This window comes from Eublepharis macularius, chromosome 10 (assembly GCF_028583425.1).
Source record: "Eublepharis macularius isolate TG4126 chromosome 10, MPM_Emac_v1.0, whole genome shotgun sequence".
Lineage (NCBI taxonomy): Eukaryota > Metazoa > Chordata > Lepidosauria > Squamata > Eublepharidae > Eublepharis > Eublepharis macularius.
Window position 1 is genome coordinate 28,371,731 of NC_072799.1, and position 20,676 is coordinate 28,392,406.

Consider the following 20,676-nt stretch of genomic DNA (forward strand, 5'->3'; position numbering starts at 1 on the left):
TAGCTGATGTTGGCTGTGTTGCTAGTTGTGCCCTTTTCCTGGAAAAGCATGATTTGGCTGCAGTTATCCATGTTCCAATCCCTTCCAGTTTAGATTATTGTGATATGCTTTGTGTGTGGATGTCTTTGATTGTTCAAAGACTCCAGTTGATTCAGGACACTGACAGTGATGAAAAAGTTATTGGAAACATATCTGATCTATACTGAAAAAAACTTGCTGGTTGCCAGTTCATTTCCAAGCACAGTTCAGAGTGCTGGTTCTTCCCTTGATAGTCCTAAATCGCATGGGACTAGTGTATCTGAAGGGCTCCCGGCTCCCATAGGAACCTGCCCAATCATGACAGTACTGTTCTATGTATGCTTCTGAGATGGTGGTGGCTACTAGAGACAAGACTTCGTTAGTTGTCGGGCTTTTTATATGGACCTTCCTCCCATTATCAGCTCACCTTTCCTGTATTAGTTTGGAACACCTTGATGTTTTCTCAGATCTTTGACGACAGGTGGTAGTGTATTTTCTGTCTGTTGGTTTCAATATCTGCTGTGCTACTGATGTCATCTTAATTTCTGATCTAACTTGAATTTGGTTGCTAGCGATGTTGACTTTATTGCATTATTAGCCTCCTCTAGAATTAAGTTACAAGTTGACATAGATCTGTTGATAAACAAGTAAAAATATAACTTTGCTAGGAAGCCCATGTAACCTGCCATATGTTACTTTTGTATGCATCTTGGGAGTCTAAAATAATTGGTTTGAGTTTATGATATAACATGACTTGAATTTTCACGGGGTAGTTTCTTATTTGTTCATTAGCATATGCTTGACTAGTGTTTTGTTATTCATTTCTAGTTGTTTTCTCCTTTTTAAACAGACTCCTCTGCACTTGGCTGTCATCACAAAGCAAGCAGGAGGAGTGAAGGCCTTACTCAGAGCTGGGGCAGATGTGACTCTTTTGGATCGGCATGGGAATTCAGTCTTGCATCTGGCAACCAAACAAGGGGATGAGAAGGTGCTGAATGTTCTGCTTAACCACCAAGAGGCATCTCTGATGAAAGACCTTCCGAATGGCGAAGGTAAGAAAATGTCTCCTGGGGAATCACAGAATTTCTCATCGATCCTTTACTGTTTCGCAGGTCATATCATGCTATTTGGTCAAGGATCTTTGTCATTTTCTTTAGTATAGACTCATGATTCAGTCAAAGTCTTGTCTGTGCCCAAATGGTGAGATTATTGTACTTATTGTAGCACAAACTTTTATGGGTTGAAGTACCCTTCATCAAATGGAAGGGAAGTCCATCAGTGGCTACGAGCCTGGATGACTGAAAGGAGCCTTCATTTATCTTTGCATGGCCGTGCCAGGAGGCAGGAGCAGGGGAGGGCCTCAGCTTCTGAGCCCTGTTTGTTTGGCCATCCAGGGCAACTCTTTGCCTGCTGTATGAAAAAGTATGCTGGACTAGACAGGCTGCTGGTCTGATCCAGCAGGCTCTTCTTACATTCTTGTGCATTTTAGGTGTTCAGTTGCTTAACACAACATGATAGGTGTTAAATTGCTTAACATGACTGGGTAGGCATTGCCAGTTACTACACTCTGCATTCATTCTGCTTATCTCATATACTTTCAAGATTTGCATAGAAATATCACAGAGTATCCCTATTGCATTTTATGGCCTTTCAGCCCCACAATTACACTTATTTTTCCTTCCTTCTTTGTGTGTGTATCCATGTATTGCTGTTTCATTTAATGCATGAGATGAAATGGGCTCTAGAGCTTGTGCTACAATAAATCTGTTAGGCTTCTGATGTGACGATGCTTCTTGTTGGTTTTTTACACAGACTCCCCCTCCCTTTTCTGATGCTCCTTGTTAGCATGGAATTTTATCTTGATTGCTACCCTTGTGTTTCTGTCTTGCAGGCCTGAATGCTGTCCATCTGGCTGTGATGGCAAACAGTGTGTCTTGTCTCCGATACCTCATTGCTGCTGGCGCTGATGTCAACGCCCAGGAACAAAAATCTGGGAGAACTGCCTTGCACCTGGCTGTTGAACAAGGAAATATCTCCTTGGCAGGCTGCCTTCTGCTTGAGGTGAACACCATGGGGGCAAAAAAACCCTTTTCTCTGCTTCCTTCTTTCTTAAAAGGAGGAGCTGCTCTTCTTCATTGTAATCCTCCCACCTAAGTCAAAGTAGGCAACACACACAGCCTGCAGGTCACGCCCAGCAATAATGCTGAACAGGCATATTCTGTAAGCCAAAGTTCGATATCTGCTTTTCTTGAGCAGCGTGAAAACAAGATAACCAATCTGCCTCTTTCTTTTGCAAAGGCTGTTGCCTTGTACAAATAAGAGACTACAAATAACACACACATTTTATTTAAACATTCCATTCCTGTCTTAGTTCACTGGTGATGAAGTTTGCTGGAATAGATGATTGGATGTACAACTATTAGCAGTGCCAGAAGAGTGGCTAACTTAAACCTTTACGGTACTCTATTGAGTTCTAGCTTCAGTCATTTTGTTTTCTTTCTAGCTTGGAGAATCAAACTGTTGAGCTTGTGAGATAAAGTGGCAGGTAGTCCCATCACTTTCTTAGCGAAAGTAGACAAACCCACTCTTGATTTCCCCCCCCCCTTCTTAGATTCAGTTTGTAATCATTTGCCCAATAATTCAGAGTTTGATTTCTGGATTGGGAGCACTACATGTAAAAAGCTAAGGTTTGGCAAAACAGTAATTTTTATGGCTGATATCCTAAGCCATTCTTGGTTTTCCTGGTTTGGGACATACTGTGTTAAATGGCATGTTAATGTTAATTTTTCCTGCACTTACATACTTGTATATGGAAGTCTTACATATTGAAATTATTCACTTCTCTCTTAGCATTTCATACCTTACTATTACACAGTTGTCTCATACTGTTTCTTACCTTACTAGTTCATCATCCGAATTCTGCCTTGGGATGATCTTATTTATGAATACGTTGGTCATCTCTGATTTCTGTAAATTGTAGCACCATAGATGCATGGTGCATATACAACAGTAAATGTATATTTGAGGCCACTTTAGTTTCTGTGGCTGTTTTGAGTTGAGCCTTTAGAGTTTTGAATTGAGCCTTCATTTTTCTGCAGGCCTCTTTTTCTTTTGAGGTTATTGAAAAATGTTGTAGAGGCAATAGCAATCCTAGATTAACCTGCCTTTTTAAAAAAACAATAAAACAGGGTGATGCCAACGTTGACAGCATTACGTATGATGGAACCACTCCACTTCACATAGCAGCTGGAAGGGGTTCTACAAAACTGACAGCACTTCTCAAGGCTGCAGGTAAGGCACATGGCTGTCTAAGAAAAAGCAGGTCCTCACTAACACGGAAATTTTTAAAAAAATCACCATTAATCAATGTAGTTCAGAGACCAGCAGCAACCTGAAGGGCTTGAATTGCTCCGTCCTCAACTCATTTTATTGGACAGCTCAAACCCATGTAAAATTTAACCCTGGCACTCTTGCTTCTGTTGCCACAACACAGCACTGCTTCAGTGACAACAGAAGTCAACTGGCTGAATTCCTGTCAGGGCCTAGAGATCAAACAACTCTGTGATATGTCATTGTGGCTCCCTCACCAGCCTGCCCACTTCCTTCCCGCTTCCTGTGTGAGACTTTCTCCATCCACGTTTTTCCTTCACTCTTTCTTCAGTTCCATGTTTCTAGCACCTACTTCTGTAAGCCACCTTTTTTGTTAACCAGCCTCTGTATTACATCCTTCTCTATTCCCTTAATTGTACCTTGATATTTAAAAGTTCTGAAGTTTCTTCAGATTTCCCCCCCCCTTTTAATAACTGCTTCATCTTTGAATTCCTTGTCTCCTCTGCCCTTTTATTGAGGTCTCATTCTCGGTCTGACATTCTCTGTCTGTCTGACATTCCTTTCTTGGACTGTGGCCTGCTTCTTCAGTCTCCTTTCCTTTGGATTTCCTGTTGTTTAGCTTCCCTACATTTTAAGACATCTTTATGGACCTCAGCCGTCCACTGTGTGTTAATCACAACTAAAATTACAATTTCCCTTCCTTCTCAGATTCTGGGTTGGAAAGGGCTTTGCTTTGTTCCCTAAGTAACTGGATGTCAGGTCAGCCAATCATATAGAGGCTTTCTTCACCACAAGCACAATAATGTATATACAATTTTACTCCATTAGAACAGAGCTTTGTCAACATACAGTGTTTGAGCTCCCCCTACTGGTTGCAGATAGCTGGTAGCATGAATGAAAAAAAATTATATTTGGTATTCAAGAACTCCCCCCCCCCCGCCCCTGCCCCCGCAAAAGATCATTTAAAAAAATAGGAGATAATAAGAAGCAAGAAAGAGAAACTTAAACAGCATAGAGCCTTCTGTCCAGAACAGTCTAACTTAGGGGCAGGGGATGAGAATACAACAAAAGAATTTTCTTTAAGGTCACTTTTTTCTCAATAAAACTAGTTTTCTTTTCCCTTCAGATCCAGTATCATAATTTTGGGGTCAAAAAAGCTGAAATTTGTTATAATGGGCCCTTGATGATGCTCAGCTATAGAATCCTAAGGCGCTAAACATTGACTTATCTGAAAGATGATCTCAAACATTTTAAAAAACAACTATGTGCAATATCATTCTCTAGGAGTCGAGAGCTCCTTTTTAATAACCCAAGTATGTACCAAAGCTTGGGCAAAAGAATATTTAGAGCACAATCCACTAGGAAGGACTCTTGCGTATTTCAGTGAGACCTGCCCAGGAGAACTTCTTTATTTGACTCCCTCCCATTGAGCATCATGTTAGTCTAAGTAACTAGTCAAGTAAAATCAAACCACACTGATGGCACAGAGGTTCTTTGGAGGTCTTACCTGACTATTTGGGACCATTTGGGCCTGCTCCAGGTTTAGAGGCCGTCACTGTAGGATGACCTCCAGTAAGCCCCTTCCTCTGCCCCACTTTTTGCACATGCACAAATGCAAATTTCATGCTCCTTCAAGCCCTGTCATTGACACTCCATCCAAGTGCCTGTTAGAGATGGAATGGGAGATTTCCTTCTGGGGTGATCTCCCTTCCTGATGGAAACAGATCTGTGCTTGCAAATGCCTTACCATACCAACCATGGAAGGCAGTGAGAGAAGTTCATGATCTTTCACCAGTGTGCTTCATTGCAACTGTTAAGGTGCAGATCCCTACACTGAGAACTTCGAACCACTGTTTGAACTAGAAGATGGCAGTGATAAAGACAGAGAAGATGAAGAAGCTATCCCTCGAACAACACCTTTCGACATGGCAACGAGCTGGGAGGCAAGTGATCTTTGGTGCAGCATTTCAAAAGTCAGTAAACCATTCTAGGGGCAGTTTACACACATAGGATCATGCGGAGAAAAACTGTAGTGCAGATCTGAAATGCAGGCAGTGTGAAATACCCAGAATGTCTTGATTGCTGTGACAATGCAAGGTTTGTTTATTTTTATCTTAATATACTTCATTTATAAACACCTTTGTCCCTAGTGGGGATCCAAAGCAGCTTACATCATTCCTCCATTTTATTCTGACAACAATCCTGTAAGATAGTTAGGATGAGCATGTGTGACTGGCCAAGGTCACCCAGCAAGCCATAGCAGAGAGGATTCAAACCTGGGTCTTCGAGGGTCCCATTCTGACATTTAACCATTACAGCACACCAAGATGTTCCTTGTTTGATAAGAAAAAAAGGAAAGCAAATGTAGTGTCACCATAATGGGGGGATTTTATGGAAGAGTGGAGAAATGGACTAACAGGGGCACATTCCATCCTGCAGCTGTATGCATAGAAGGGGGAGTTGGTACAGAATACATTGGAGTCCTCTTTCTTCCCTAGCTGTCCCTCAGGTAATCATCCCAACATACTGATCATGTATCCCCCCTCCTGTGTACACATTGGACTAGATGACCCTAGAGGTCCCTTCCAACCCTATGATTCTATGGTTCTATGATTTTTCTTCCAGGGTCAGGGTCCTCATTGGTAACCTTGGAAGGGACAGCTGGTTGGGTGCATAGGGACGATGGCATAGGCCTACCATGGGAGCAGCTGCCATGATACTGTGGAGCACAGCAGACAGAAGGAAAATAATTGATGACAGTGTAGGGTAGTGGTTAGAGAGTCAGTCTAGGATCCTAGGAGGCCCAGGTTCTAATCCCCATTCTACCTTGGAAAATCAGTGGGTAATCTTGGACTAGTTACTCTCAGCCTAATCTCACGTAGTTGTGGGAACAAAATGGAAGAGGGGTGAACTCAAAGCTATTTTGATTCCTCATTGGGAAGAAAAATGGGGTATAGATATCTAAATAAAGAAGTATCGAAAGAAAGAAAGAAAGAAATAGGACACAGTATATGTGCAGATCCCCTCCAGTGTGTCTGGTAGAAGGGAGAGAGGTGGTCATTTTTGTGGTTTCGAACAGAATTTCAAAATATATGCGTATAAGACTGCCTTACACACCTCTTCCTTCCCAATCCTGTACATTTCCTATTCTTAGTCTTATAGGTGCTACTGGACTCTTGCTCTTTTCTACTGCTAGACAGACAGACAAACACAGCTACCCAACTTGATCCATTTCCCATTCTTGTATAAATACTCCCAAGATCTCCAAAAGTCCAACCACCTGATGAGCACCTGCCAGCCTTTGTCTAGTATCTTAAGAGACTTGGGGTGCTATTGAGTCTGATCTAGCTGAGAAAGTACAACAAAAGCAAAAGGCTCTGGCTTCTAAGGTTATATCTTCAGCTTCATACAAAGATTTCTGAAATCAATGAAAAAATGGTTATCGCAGCTAGAAACCACACACATACTTGAACTTTCTTAAGGCACAGATTGTGCTGTCTTTGTGAGAGCGAGGCTCTTTTGAGAAAGAAAGTCCACTGTGACAACTATCCTACTTTCAGACTGCTTAGGGCAGATGTGTCCTAATGATAGCATAGGCAAGTGCAGCCTCATCCAATCTTGGAAGCTGAGCAGGGTTGGCCCTGATTAGTACTAGGATGGGAGACCATTCATTAATTAATTTTATTGGACTTCTATTCCGCCCTCATCGCAAGTCCAAGATCACTATGTAGAGACATAGCAAACCACCTCTAAAGATTCTAGCTTTGAAAACTGTATAGGATTACCATAAGTTGCCTGCGACTTGACAGCACTTTCCACCACCAGGACAAATACAACTGGAACCAAAATTCAGACTACTTTTATCTTTGCTGGCCCTTGCAGCTACTTTTTAAAAAATGCTCATGGGAGTTTTATTTTTGAATGTTGCAAAACAATGTAAACTTAAGACACATTGTGATTCTTGGATTTTTTTAATACGATGCAGACACGAAGGGAAAATAGTAAAATGTACCAATGAATTATAATAAAACAATCTAGGGAAACCTGTTAAGCAGTATAAATATAATGCTTGAAGCGAATACTAAAGGATGAAGGTTGTTTTCTTTTTAACGTTCACACTGTTAACCCCACTCCTTTCCAACAGGTGTATGATATCTTGAACGGCAAACCTTGTAAGTCAAAGGTGACTTCTGATGACCTATTGACACAAGGTAAGAATGTTTAAATGGGGGAGGAAACCTGACACTGATTCTGCATTCTGCTCTAGTATGCACTTTGTTTGCTATTGCAGAGCAGGTATTTCACTGTAAAGAATTCGTTCTCTGTTTGAGGCAGTCTGAGATTTGTACAGCGCAGGCCCCACCTTAGACCAGGTGGGTTGGTATAAATAATATTTTGTTCCATACCAACTCTGTGACCTACAGTTATTTTTGCCATGGGTGTACAAAAAGCTACTTCCTGTTCCAGCCACTGTACGATAACTTAAGCTGCAAGTTTCCTGCTCTCTTAAACAGTCCTATTTATTCTCTCCATTGATGCCGCTTATGCCTTAAATTACTTCCTAGGACAGCCACATGGTGCTATCTCTTCCTCTCTCACCTTTTCTCTAAAGTGCTAATAGTGTACATGGTTCTCTCTCACACACACACACACGCTTTTTATCCTCCTCATAACAACTTTGTGAGGAAGATTAGGCTGAGAGTTGGTAATTTGGTCAACCAGTGAGCTTCAAGGTTCAATGGAAATTTGAAGCTGGATCTTCCATGTCCTAAATCAGCATTTATGACTTCTACATGAGACTATCTATTTATTATCCTTGCCTTTCTCCCTCTCTTAGTCGAAATTTAGACTGGGGCCATTTCCACACATCTTTATCCCTTGCAGAAAATCACACAAAACTTACAGAACAACGGCATCTTCATGGCGCGATTTCCTATCATGACTCTCATAAATTGTGCCATGAAGTCATGATGGGAAATTGCGCCATGAAGATGCCATCGTGGCAAGATGTGTGGAAACGGCCTGGGTCTGTTTCTTTCCACAGTGTAAAGTGCCAAATAATCAAGTGGTCTAATACAGGGGTCCCCAACCGTCTTGATCCTGTGGGCATATTTAGAATTCTGACACAGCATGGTGGGGTAGCCACAAAATGGCTGCCCTATGAGATGGATCCAGCCACAAAAAGGCTGCTGCAGCTTACTTTCAGTCACACAGTGAAGGTCCTTATGATGTGGTAGCAGCTGCTGCCAAAGCAATGTTTTTAAAAAGTCACCTTGGTGGCCTTTATGAGGGCATAAAGGTGGGATATAAATTTTGTTAATTAAAAAATAATCTGCACAGCCAATCAGAAGCCTTGCTTGGCAAAAGCCCCACCTGGCCCTGCCCACTTTGTAAGAACACTTGGCAGGTGCCAGGAAAGGTGTCGGTGGGCACTAGAGTGCCCATGAGCACCACATTGGGAACTTCTGGTCTAATACATAATTTTAATATTGTTATTGTAATCTCATTGGACCTTTCCCTAGGCAAAGTGCTTTAGTTCTTGTTTACTGTTTCAACAGTTCTGTGAGAGGTGGTTTAGGCTGAGAAAGAGTAACTTTCCCATCAGCTTCATGGCTGGGAAGAAATTTGAGCTTAGCTGGTCTCCCACATCTAATCCCAGCAACCTAGCTATTGTCCCACCCTGGCCTTCATGGCAGAGATAGCTAATTGGCAGCAGCTCTAGCAAGGTAATTTATTCAACTATATAGGCCAGGTAATTTCCAAGGGGCATTAGATGGGGATAGTTTTGAACTCAAGATGAATTTGATACAAAATTTGAAAAATATTTAAAGATTTTGAAGATTTTTTTCTTATTTCAGAAGAATGGCTTATCATACAACAACCTCACTGAACCCACTCAAGCAGGGTTTCACTGCTGTCTGTAGTTGGAATAAAAATGGACTAACACAGTAGAACACCTCACATTTGGCATCCAAATTTGAACTTAGAATTCTTTGGGTTCAGTGTACTGCTCACTCACTTGTAGTTTTCCTTGGCAATCTGCTTGACATAAAAGTATTGCTTTCATTTGAGAAGTGATGGGAAGAGAATGGAGCCAATGTTTGAGTACATTCCAAAACCAAAAATAACCATAATTATGGATATTGAATGTGTTCTTTTTTTGGCTTTCACAGGGAACATGAAAGAACTGAGCGAGGACGTTAAATTACAGCTTTACAAGTTGCTTGAAGTACCTGATCTGAACAAAAATTGGTCCATGCTGGCTCAAAAGCTGGGCCTAGGGATTCTAAACAATGCTTTCCGCTTGAGTCCGTCTCCATCAAAAACTCTTCTGGATAACTATGAGGTAACTCTATCAAGCTAGTGGTCACTCTAGCCTAGTATCCTTCCTCTACTCTACTGTAGTTTTACATCACTGTCAGTAAAATTCCTCAATTCAGCAGGGTTTTTTTTTTTAAATCTCAGAAGCTCTGTTGATTTCTCTGCCTAAAAGAGCTTTTCTATTCAGTTTAATGGAGGGTCAGCCACTGTGTGCAATCCTCTGTACATGAGCTAGTTCTTCAATTCAACAGGGAGTCCTGCACATGCAGATCTTCTGTGTATGTTATCTGTGTCTGTGGTGCTTCAAAATGGAAATTTAGTTCCTATCAATTGTTTCTTTTTAAGATGTAAGGTTGGACCAAACCACTTCAGGCTTTTATGAGATTATTTATATTGTAATGGTTGCACAGGCCCCTGTAGTTAGACAACCATAGATTTTGCTTACTTTTTTCCTCCCACTCCCACCCCAAGATGGCTATATCTTTTGATTTAACTAAAGGATACACATTTATAAGGATATAAAAACCTTAAAGAGTTCTCAACTGAAGGTGATATTTGCTTTTCATATTTATTTTAAAGAGCCTTACTCCTGGGGTTGATATTTCTAATTTCTCACTAGAAAGAAAATTCCAGAGAACTGTAGAATTGTCTGCCACCAGGTGAGCCAGGAAACAAGTCTCTGCGCAAAACCAACGATGTACTTTATTGGGAAGGAAAGCTTGTCTCAGTGACAGTTTTGGTGTGTTTTTTCTCTCCTTGTTAGGTGTCTGGAGGTACAATAGGAGAGCTGGTTGATGCCTTAAGAGACATGGACTATCCAGAAGCTGCTGAGGTTATTCAGAAAGCATTGTCCATCTCACCTAGGCAGTCTGACCAAGAGGAAATGAAAGGTGAGCCGCCTTCCTCTCTTGTGAAAGCACCAATAGGTCAATTTTCATTATGCTAAGCCATGCAAACTACAACAGCATTTGAGCCGATCTATTAGTTTCCCATAGTAGACGTAGTACTAAAAGACCGAGTGATTGGTTTGGATGTGGGAGATCTAACTTCACATCCCAACCCAACTCAATGGGCAGCCCTGATGAGTCAAATTCTCTGACATGCATTTGTACTATATCTTCCAGGGCTCCTGCTAAGCTAAAACGTTGCTCTGTGTTTCCTAGAGGAACGGCAGAAGTGCCATGGCAAAGGGATATTCTCTTAAGGTTGTTAGTCTTAGGGAGGATTCTGTCTTCACTGTTTCAAGGTTTTGGAAATGGGGTTCAATGAACTGAGCATTCATAGCTTCATTTATACCACTCTTAATAGTCTATTAGGTAAGCCATAAAGGGTTAATCAAGCACATCTTTTTTTAAAAAAAAGAAAGTAATCTAATCTTCATTATTGGAAAATGTGCTGATGAGCTTTTTAATTTTTTGGTCTGGCATTGCATTTAATGGAAGCAACGAAACAGCAATTAGGACACATTGCTACATCTTTTAAGGTAGTTGAATGGCTTCCCAGACTGGCCGGTAGTGTTTCAAGTAGACGTTTGTCTTCTCACATCAGAGGGATTTCAAGGTGGGTCTGTGCAGTTGGAGCACTTTGGGAATCTCAGGTACCATGGAGAGAGGGAGAGTTTCCACCTGAGGACAATCGAAAAGGGAGCTGGCCTTGCATCAGGTCATTGGCACATTAAGCCGAATTCTGTTTGGGCTGGTCTACAGGCTCTTCAGAAGCGGTCTTTGCCAGTTACGTCTTCTGAGATCCTTTAACTGGAAATCCCAGGATTGAATCTGAGACTTTGCCTACTTAGCATCGACAAGACAGTTGACCTTGAGTTTAAGTGGGACCAGGGAGAAGACAAAGGGCTTTAGCTTTGCTCTTTTGTACCAGTTATCATATAGGCCTCTGTATCATATTAGCATTTTTTAAAAAAAATATGACTATATCATAGTCTTCGTTTTCTTCTGCTCAGGTGAAATTTGCAGTCTCAAATTCCAAGACACTGAAAGCATTTGTGATAGTGGTGTAGAGATATCCCTCCGCAAACTCAGCTTTACGTATTCCGAGTCTTCCATCAGCAAGTTACCAGTGACACTTAAGAAACTGGCCACAGGATATGGACAAGACAACTTGCTACATGGTAAAATTGAAGCCACTTAATGTTGCAGAAAACTTGTGTAAAGCTTTCTACAGAGAAAGGGAAGTGTCTTTTTAAAAAAAAAAAATTCAAAATGCACTAAAGAGCAAGATTTTTCAACAAGCAGCAGTTGGATCCCTGTGAAGTGAGACGATCAGGATCAGCAGTGTGAGGACGTGAGTGCATTTTCTTGTTTCCTGAGATCTTCCTTAGTAATATAAATTTAAACTGCCTCTTGATGCTCAGCGAATGTTACAGAAGAGACAGTGACTGTGGTCCAAAGCTGTGAAGCTCAAAAAAATTAGTCTCAGAAAATGATCAAAGGTAGATACGATGACAATATAATGTATATTTTAGTAAATGTATTTAAAATTTCATTTGGTGCCTATAAAAATGATTCAGGCTCGAGCTCTTTTTTTGTTACGCTGTTTTGAAATCTCTCTGTTGTAAATATCTTGTGGTTTCAATTAATGACTGTTAAGAAAAAATTGCTTTTAAAAGCTTAGGGTTTTTTTAATTTTACTTTTATAATAAAAAAGCAAAACAGATTATTTCCAGTGTTGATGTGTTCTGATGCTACTAACAAGGCTGCAGGAGCTTGACGATGAAAAGCACTCATCACAGGAACTGTGCTAAAAGTGGGCTTTTATTGAGGCACATTCCGTTGGGTGAGCTTAGAGCACAGGCAAAGGGTAGTCCATAATATCTGCAGCAGCAGAACTGATTCAGCTATTGCCTCTCAAACCTCTCTGATATAGTTAGGGAATCATGATGACCTATAACAGTAGAATAACTAAAATCCTCCCCCTGCCCCCAATGAGAAAATGAAGTATTTTTACTTGTTTCTAATGAGTAATGCAGGCATGACAAATCTGTTCTGGATATGCACACACACTTTCTTTCTGATTTTAAAAAAAGACAAGTATTGGGTCCAAAAAATTCTTGGAAAACTGGGCAACAGGAGGTGGGGGGAAGAGGCCTCTTTCTCTCTTCTTCATTGCCCTTCTTCCAGACAGTGTTTGACAGTTGCCAGAATTCAGGTTGACTGGGAAGACACAGCTGCTGCCTTGAATGCCCTTCCTCCAAGGAATGGCTGCTGCTTCTAGTGATGTACAGCTTTTGCTCTGTGGAGGGGGGAGGAGCTCTGTGTATGCTCACTACCCCCCCCTTCCTGCCTTTCCTTTTTTAGCCAATGCATCTGCATTTTATCACTGTTGACCACCTGTGGTCCTTCGCAGATGCATTAATTCCCCAGTCTACTTATAAGGCAGCACATCCCCCTATCTAAAATACAGACTCTAAACTCTGCAATTCAAAGGCATGGAAAGCATCAGATATTCAACGTGCTTCATTTCACGGATCTCAAAGTCTTTGAAAGCAATCTCACTCTAAAAGATGTAAGGATCTTGCTCTCAGCATCTGCTTGCAGACTAAGAGGCTCATGTGTATGAGAAGCTGCTGCAAGAATGCTGCTTAATGGTCCCATATTGTGCCTCCCAAGGCATGCGAGTTCTGTTCTGGCAAAAGCTTCCTGTTTCCATTAGGCCTTCTTTAGGGCTTTCCTCAGGAAATGTCTGTCAGTGATGTTAAGCTGAGTGACTTTTTCAGCTCCACAATACTGGTGCTCTCCCAGGGATGGAACAATATGATCCTCTGCTTCTCCGTGAGAAGAAATCCATTGTCACTGAAGGTCCCTGGGATGTCTCCAGCGTCCAGCCAAACAAAAGGAGCGATGGCGGTGGTTTCCAGGACAAGCTGAAACTGATCTTCCTCTTGGGAAATGGAAACCTGAAAAGAGGGGAAATGTTGTTCCAATATTATTCTTGATGTTTAATTGTTTGTAGGAATTTAGCTTACAAAGTGCATTCTAGTATTTATGTATCTCTTCTAAAATTGTTTGCAGAAAGGGAGTGAATGGCATGTAAGATACAGGGGAGTGCCTATTTTTATAGCATAAAAGGTTTCAGTCTACATCTGTTTTAACTTCCCCCCAGATCTGTCTGGTGATGAGAGCACCCAAGAATCTTCCTTGCAGCTCTGATGCCCCGGACCAGTGTTAGTCGGTTGTAGCACTGTCCACTCTGGCCACTTTCACACAAGTTTTCTGCCCTGGGTTCAGTGCTGCTAGAAGAGGCTTTTTTTCTGCTTCTCCACAGCACCATGTTACATGTGTGCACCTCCTGGGGTTTCCAAACCTGCTTTGCTCCAAAGTTTTGGGAGAGATTACAGCAAAGCTGGGATGGCTTCCGTGTGGGTGGGAAAGTTTGGAGCTTCCTGAGGCTGCCATCAAAACAGCCATTTTCCTGACAGCGGCCATTTCCTTCCAGAGAGGAGGGCTTTTTGTTTTTAATTGGCAACAGAATATTGTTATATTGAGATAGCATTCATTATATTAATACAAGCAACAGGTTCTCTAAATCTTCAGATTTCTTTTTTTTTTTAAATGGTGGGTTTCCAGCACCATTTGTTGTGGGGTTATAAGGGGAAAGGCTAGAGGATTACTTTTTTAAAAACTGAAAACTAGGAATTCAGAGATCCAGTTACACATATTGTTATGCTGGAGCAGGGGAGGGGGGTGGCTGCTGCCAGAGATTGGGGCAGGAACACTGTGGGGAAACCTGCCATGTGCTATATCTGCAGCCATAGCAGCAGCTGGGAAACTCCACAAGCCTGTGGATGAACATGTCCCCTCTGTGACGAACAGAGCCTTCCTTCGTTTGATTCCTGTTTAACGAGGATCTTTGTAACATTCCGCCCTGTGTCGACGCTCCCTATACAAAAAGAAGCCTCAGAAGACATTGGGAAAGCTTTTACTGAAATAAAGTTTGTTATTCTTTGCCTCCTGTGTGATTTTGCAGGAAAATAAAGTGGCAGAAAGTATTGTACCACTTCAGTCAGGTAGTTCTGCTTTCAATTTTTCTTCGTGCTTTTTTTTAAAGTTCAATGCAAACAGAAAACTAGCAAAACAGAGAGAAAGGATCTACCCTTCTGCTTGCCTGCTGTGCTGGTTTTCTAATGGCGGGAAATTTTTAACATACCAAAATGGTAGCCTTATTCTTGCTGTCTGCAGTGGAGCAGGAGCGGTCCATTCTACCACTTCAGTTCTTTGTTATCTCATTCACCTCCATGTGTGAACCATATCTAAGTCTGTTGTACGGATACAACCTGAATCAGATGGCACATCTTACCAAGTATTTTGCCAGGCCTTTCCAGCCTACTGCCTACAACCTTTTAAACCAGAAATGTCAGTGTCTGACATTTCTGTATACCTGCAAAGTTGCTGGTATACAACTGAGATTTGATCCACTGTTCTAGAGTTATCAGCAACTATATACCCTCAGTGCTGATCCCATGGCTGTCAAGGCAGCAGACTAAAGGAATCACTGAACTGGCCTAGGTGGCAATAAGTCACATAAAGGATGCACATCACCCACAGCAAGGCAGTCTCTTCTGATTTCAGCTATTATTTCTTACACCTGTAAGTTTACATTAAGCGTGGTAGGAAATTTTCATAACAATGGTCGAACTTTGGCAACAGAACAAACTGTTTTTAAAAGGCTGTGAAATGTCCTTGGGACATTAAAAAAACACCTGACCAGGTATTTATGGGGATGACGTATTTCACACCATTTCTTTTAGTGGAATACTGCACTAGGAACAGTCTGATTCTAAACCTGGATGAATTATTTAAATTGTGCAAGTTCATATTTTATTCTGCTTCTCCTAGTCAGAAACAGGGACTACGCAGGGCCCCTAAACCACATACTAACCACTGGCAATCCTACTTATCTTGAAATGTCAAGAAGCAATAAGGACTAAAAACTTGTTTTTAAAAACCAGTTTTAAAAAACTGATCTGCTGAATTCTGTGCCTAGTACCGAATTCCATACACTGAATGTATGAATTCTTGTCTGAATGACAAGAATTAGTTCGGAAAAAGAAAAAGACCCTGTTCCCAAACACACAGCCTTGCGTAAAGGTACCCATGTATGTGCCTTCTGTCTTGTAGACCCCCACCTTGTGGAAAAGCCTGCCTGACGAGTCCAGAAAGGCGCTCATGCTTTCGACATTCTACAAAACAGAATTGTTCAGGAGAGTATTTCTTTAAAGGAAATACAAGCATATTAAAATGGAACAGTTCAGAGAGGTGTTTCTTTTACAAAGGGAATGGCACTGAGGACTATAACAGTGTGTACTGTATGCTTTACCTGTCAGCTATAGGTACTATGCTGCTCTCACTGCATTGTTTTCTACATCCTGCGTTGTTTAAAATATGTCTGTTTTATTTCAGACGTCTGCAATCCTAGTCCTATTACATTGTTTATTACATGTTTCACTCCATTGATTGCATTGACTTACACTGGGTAATCTGCCTTGAGTCTCACTGAGAAGGGCGAACTATAACTAAAGCAGATAAATACATTTAAGGAGAAGGCCACATAGTGCACATCTTCCAGCTCTGTGGCTCTGTCAACGGCAACAGATGAAGCCCTTTTAAGAGCCTGACTTTCCAAGGTGGAAAAATATTACTGGAACAAATCAGAAAGTAATTCTATACTTACCGTAAGCTGTGGCTTCTGCAGTCCCACCGCATCCTTCAGTGAGGAAAGAAAATGGTAGTTGTTTGGGCTGGACAGCTTGCCTTCTCCTGCAAAATAAAAGGTGATGACACAGCTTTGCCTCGTACAGTTTCCACATCTTCTTAAAAGGTCACCAATTGGCTCTTTATAGATGGCAATGGCACTTCCTGCTTTAATGACCACACCCTCTTTAGCCATGGTACACGCTGGCTCCATAGAATTCCAGTGGTGCAGGCTGACCTGGGCAAAGAGAAGAGAAATATCAGGAAATTAAAATGATGAAAAGAGACGATCAGACAACAAAGCCTCAATCGAGCTCAGATTCTCAGCTCATTTAAACCAGCTCAAATCGCCCCAGTTGAAACAAATTAAGATTTTAAAGATCAGGCCCTTTATTAAGGCAGGCATCCTTTGCTTTAGCATGCCAAATTTATATGCCCTTAATTTCAAAACCTTAAATACAGAACTGGGACTATATTACCGCTTTACATTTTCTTGCCGTCTCACGCTAGTAATACAACACAGCGTGAAGAAGGGCACATTTGCAAGCAAATCTGAACGACAAGAATGAGTTTGGAAAAAGAAAAAGACCCTGTTCCCAAATACTTTCCAGCTGCTATTCCAATGAAAGATGGAACTTACTTTGAGTGTCAGCTCAGCATCCGAGTGGAGATCCGAAACCCCATATATGTAGAATACATCTTCATCTTCGTGTGCCACAGGCAATAAAGGAGCAAAGAAGCGCCGAGCAAAATAATGGAGCATCTTCCATTTGCCACCATATTCTGAGGTTTTCAAAAGGGGAAATATTAGCCATACCCCGAAAAGACCCCACTGGTCCAGTAACCAACATAAGAGAAACATGAAGAAATACATGATGTGGGTACTCCGCTAAGAGCCAATGACGTCAGAGTAACTGTATCATATCATAGTAATCATATCATATAAGCTGTTCTCTCCATGAGTCTACCAAAGCATACTTGGCAACAGCTGAATAGAAAAGCAGCCCGCTTCAAAAACAGATGAATTGGCCCAGCTTTAGGCTTTTTCCTGCACTGGGCAGGGGGTTGGACTAGATGGTCTGTAAGACCCCTTCCAACTCTTATGATTCTACGATCAAGGAAAATGTGTGCCCTCAGCCAAATATGTCAAGATGACATTAGTAATATCGAGGGAAGATGAAGAATTGCTATTGCAATTCAGTGTTCATCCTTGGGCGGGGGGGGAGAGACACTGTGAGCAGGCTAATGGGACTCAAATGCACAGCCAGCAGAGAGGCCATAACCCAAAGCTTGAGTTGTTATGGCATGACTAAGCAGACCGAGGGCAGCATGTAGCTTTGGAGGGAATCTCTTATGGGTCACTGAAATCTGACTACCAGATGTTAAGTACTGTCAGCCACCAAGAACTAGCCACTTGACCAGTACAGAGAAGGATAGTTAGACTGAGAGAGAATGACTGGTCCACCAAGCTTCCATGGGAATTCGAACCTGGGTCTCCCCAGGTCCAAATCTGACACTAGCCACCCCACTGGCTGTCATATATAAGTATATATGCATATAGAACAGAATTTTCCCCTGCTTTAGCACAGTATATATTGTCTCAGCAAGCACTTGCATGGGGATGAATCATGGTGGTGAAAAGTGCCATCAAGACCTAGTTGACTTATGCTGAGCCCTGCTGGGGTTTTCAAGGTCAGAGACATTCAAAAGCGGTTTGCCACTGCCTGCCTCTGCATAGGGACCCTGGTCCTCCTTGGAGGTCTCTCATCCAATTACTATCCAAGGCACCCCCTGCCTAGTTTCCAGGATCTGACGATACGGGCCTTGCTTGGGCTATCCTGGTGGCCTTTACTTAAAGGAAAGTGGAACAAAGCTTCGAAACATCCCTGCAGTGGGTCTGGCCCTGCTGGCTACAGGGCTCTTACTTCCGCACAGTAATGTGGAGTATCCAGACAACAATAAAGTCTGCCTTCCAACATAGGCAGCCACTGCAGGCTGCGCAGGGATGCAATTCCCAAGACGCTGCCTTTAAGGCACAACAGGGGAGCAGAGAATCAAGAAACGCACCTCCCACCATTCTCACCACAAACATCTTGACAACCCATACGAGAGTCAAGCCCTAGTTAAACTGGTATTGCTTTAATTTTTCAACGCATGACTCTAGGGAGGAAGAGTCTTTTCAAACCAAAACAAACAACTACATCCTGTGTAAAAGGGAAGCTTAAATCTAAGATTTAATCAAAAGTTCGTTTTTCAGTTCTCTCCTACTTTCTGCAAGCTGTCTATCAGAACAAGATGCTAGCTGCACAGGCCATTAGGGTCGGGGGCGGGGGGAGAGAAATCTCAGGAAATACACCTCCTGCAGACACACCCCAGTGACCAGCTCGGACCACAGGCAACTGTTAGAATCTTCCTTTCGACATCAAGCATTACCCCACCTTGCTTTAGAGTGGGCATTTAAAAGCTTTGCAACATTAATTGCGAAGCTGCATTCAAGAATTTTCATACGCAAAGAAATGTATATCACACACATCACAAAAAAGCACAAATTTTGTTTCAGCCTAACGAGACTTACCAAGAGAAGCCCAGGAAGGGCCTTGCCAGATATCATTGAGTTGCCAGTAGAGGGCCCCCATCGTTCGGCCCTCTCCGTTGATTATCTCACTTTGGCTGCGACGATAGAACTCCGTTTCTATCTTGACACACTGAGCCTGCATAACCTAATTCAACAAAGCCCCCCCCCAATCAACATTAAGTTTTTAAGTAACTCTAGAACCGCAAAAGATCTTAAGAATATGGGTCAGTCAGACACATGGCAAAATGCTTCCAGGGCCAAACACTTCAGCCCACAGGGGGTATTGTATGATTTCAATGCTCATATTTAAAATATTATCCTGCACTTTCAAAATTAGAATGGCAGGGAAATATTATGGTAGACCCCTTCTCTCTGACATCTAGTTTTATATGTGGGGGGGGGGCTTCAGCAGCTTCTCTGCAGCACACTATAGCTATACATTTTCACCTCTAGGATTCTGCTAAATACTTACCTGAGTGAGATAGATTGTGTGTCTGAAGTTCTCAAGCGGGTTTGTTCCCTGGGGCAGCTTAAAATGGAGCCCAGCCTGTTGAAGCATTTCGTCGTTACCCTTAGCGTGATGCTGTCGATGGAGGGAAAAGTTGCTTGTGTAAGACCAGTCCTCCTCAGACGACACCTGTTTGAATGCAAAACGCATGAAGAAAGGAAGACCACAGCAAACAAAGAATGCATGAGCTAGACCTTGGAATGTTTTTGTAGAATCACGTCTATTTCTCACATATGAGCACACACAAACACCATTTCCTCTTCTTTACCCTTTAATCTTCAACCCCACACTCGGAGGCAAGTAGATCCTGAAGGAAGCTTGACAGCAAGAAAAATGAAATCTGCACAAAAATGTGCATCTTTTAGGTTACAGTTATTTCTCCAATGGAATCTTAATGGCTGAAAGCTACTTTGGAAGCTGGCAGTCAAATATTGCAAAGGAAAATGCAAGATAAACATACAAGAAGATTGGAAGGAGTATGTTCTCTCTTTCCTGCTTTTTAAGCTTGCACTGAACAAAGTTTAATAAAGATATTTATTTTAAAAATACCAAGACACACAATTGTAAGACTGCAAGTGTGTTGTGACTGGAGAAAAACAAAACATTGGTTTCTTTTTCAAAAGCCAGTTCAGATATCACATTTCTTCTCAAAACCCTGCTCCTTTAGAACTGACAACATACTTCTGAGGTATCAGCCCCTGGAGAAGGAATGCTATAGTCCAACACTTTTTGTGTGTGTGTACACACACGTTTGTGTGCACACTACTGTAAATAAAGCATTGGTTGGTTTGGGTAATTTTCTTGCATGGAAGGAAAAGAATTGTTTAAGTTTAATAAACAATGAGCAATGGAAATGCAATTTCACGATGAGAACATGTCTGAGTGGAAGTCAGGAATTCCCATTTCTTGACTCTGGCAACTACAAAGCAATCTAACTCTTCCTTATCATGAAATTGCACTTTTGGTTTCCATTGGTTAGATATATCATCCCTACTCAAGGCACTGATATCTCAGAGTAATCCGTATCTGGAACTTGCTTCTCAGGCAGACAGACTTGTAAATCTCTGGGCATCCACAATTCTGTTAACCATTGAAAGATACATCCATAGGTTGGTAGCTGAATAGATAGTTTAATTTTTAGCTTATGAGGCAGGACAGCCTGAAAAAGAATACAAGCCAAAAGCCACTAAGGGAAATTCACAGTAATAGGCCACTTTAGA

The 20,676-nt window shown here is 41.8% G+C and overlaps 2 protein-coding genes across 2 annotated transcripts in view; one reads left to right on the top strand and one right to left on the bottom strand.

Annotated features, from left to right (window-relative positions):
* NFKB1 (nuclear factor kappa B subunit 1) overlaps positions 1–12,342 on the top strand; it is an 80,384-nt gene extending 68,042 nt beyond the window's left edge. The window contains exons 17-24 of the mRNA XM_054990432.1: positions 869–1,070; positions 1,910–2,079; positions 3,207–3,309; positions 5,167–5,291; positions 7,493–7,559; positions 9,522–9,694; positions 10,433–10,559; positions 11,627–12,342. Of these exons, the coding sequence (XP_054846407.1) occupies positions 869–1,070; positions 1,910–2,079; positions 3,207–3,309; positions 5,167–5,291; positions 7,493–7,559; positions 9,522–9,694; positions 10,433–10,559; positions 11,627–11,814 (1,155 nt within the window). The 3' untranslated portion in view covers positions 11,815–12,342. The remainder of the gene's footprint in view (positions 1–868; positions 1,071–1,909; positions 2,080–3,206; positions 3,310–5,166; positions 5,292–7,492; positions 7,560–9,521; positions 9,695–10,432; positions 10,560–11,626) is intronic.
* A 67-nt stretch (positions 12,343–12,409) lies between these two features.
* MANBA (mannosidase beta) overlaps positions 12,410–20,676 on the bottom strand; it is a 62,702-nt gene continuing 54,435 nt past the window's right edge. The window contains exons 13-17 of the mRNA XM_054990433.1: positions 19,421–19,585; positions 18,949–19,093; positions 17,014–17,156; positions 16,354–16,611; positions 12,410–13,579 (exon numbers count right to left, since the gene is read on the bottom strand). Coding sequence (XP_054846408.1) covers positions 13,355–13,579; positions 16,354–16,611; positions 17,014–17,156; positions 18,949–19,093; positions 19,421–19,585 — 936 coding nt within the window. The 3' untranslated portion in view covers positions 12,410–13,354. The remainder of the gene's footprint in view (positions 13,580–16,353; positions 16,612–17,013; positions 17,157–18,948; positions 19,094–19,420; positions 19,586–20,676) is intronic.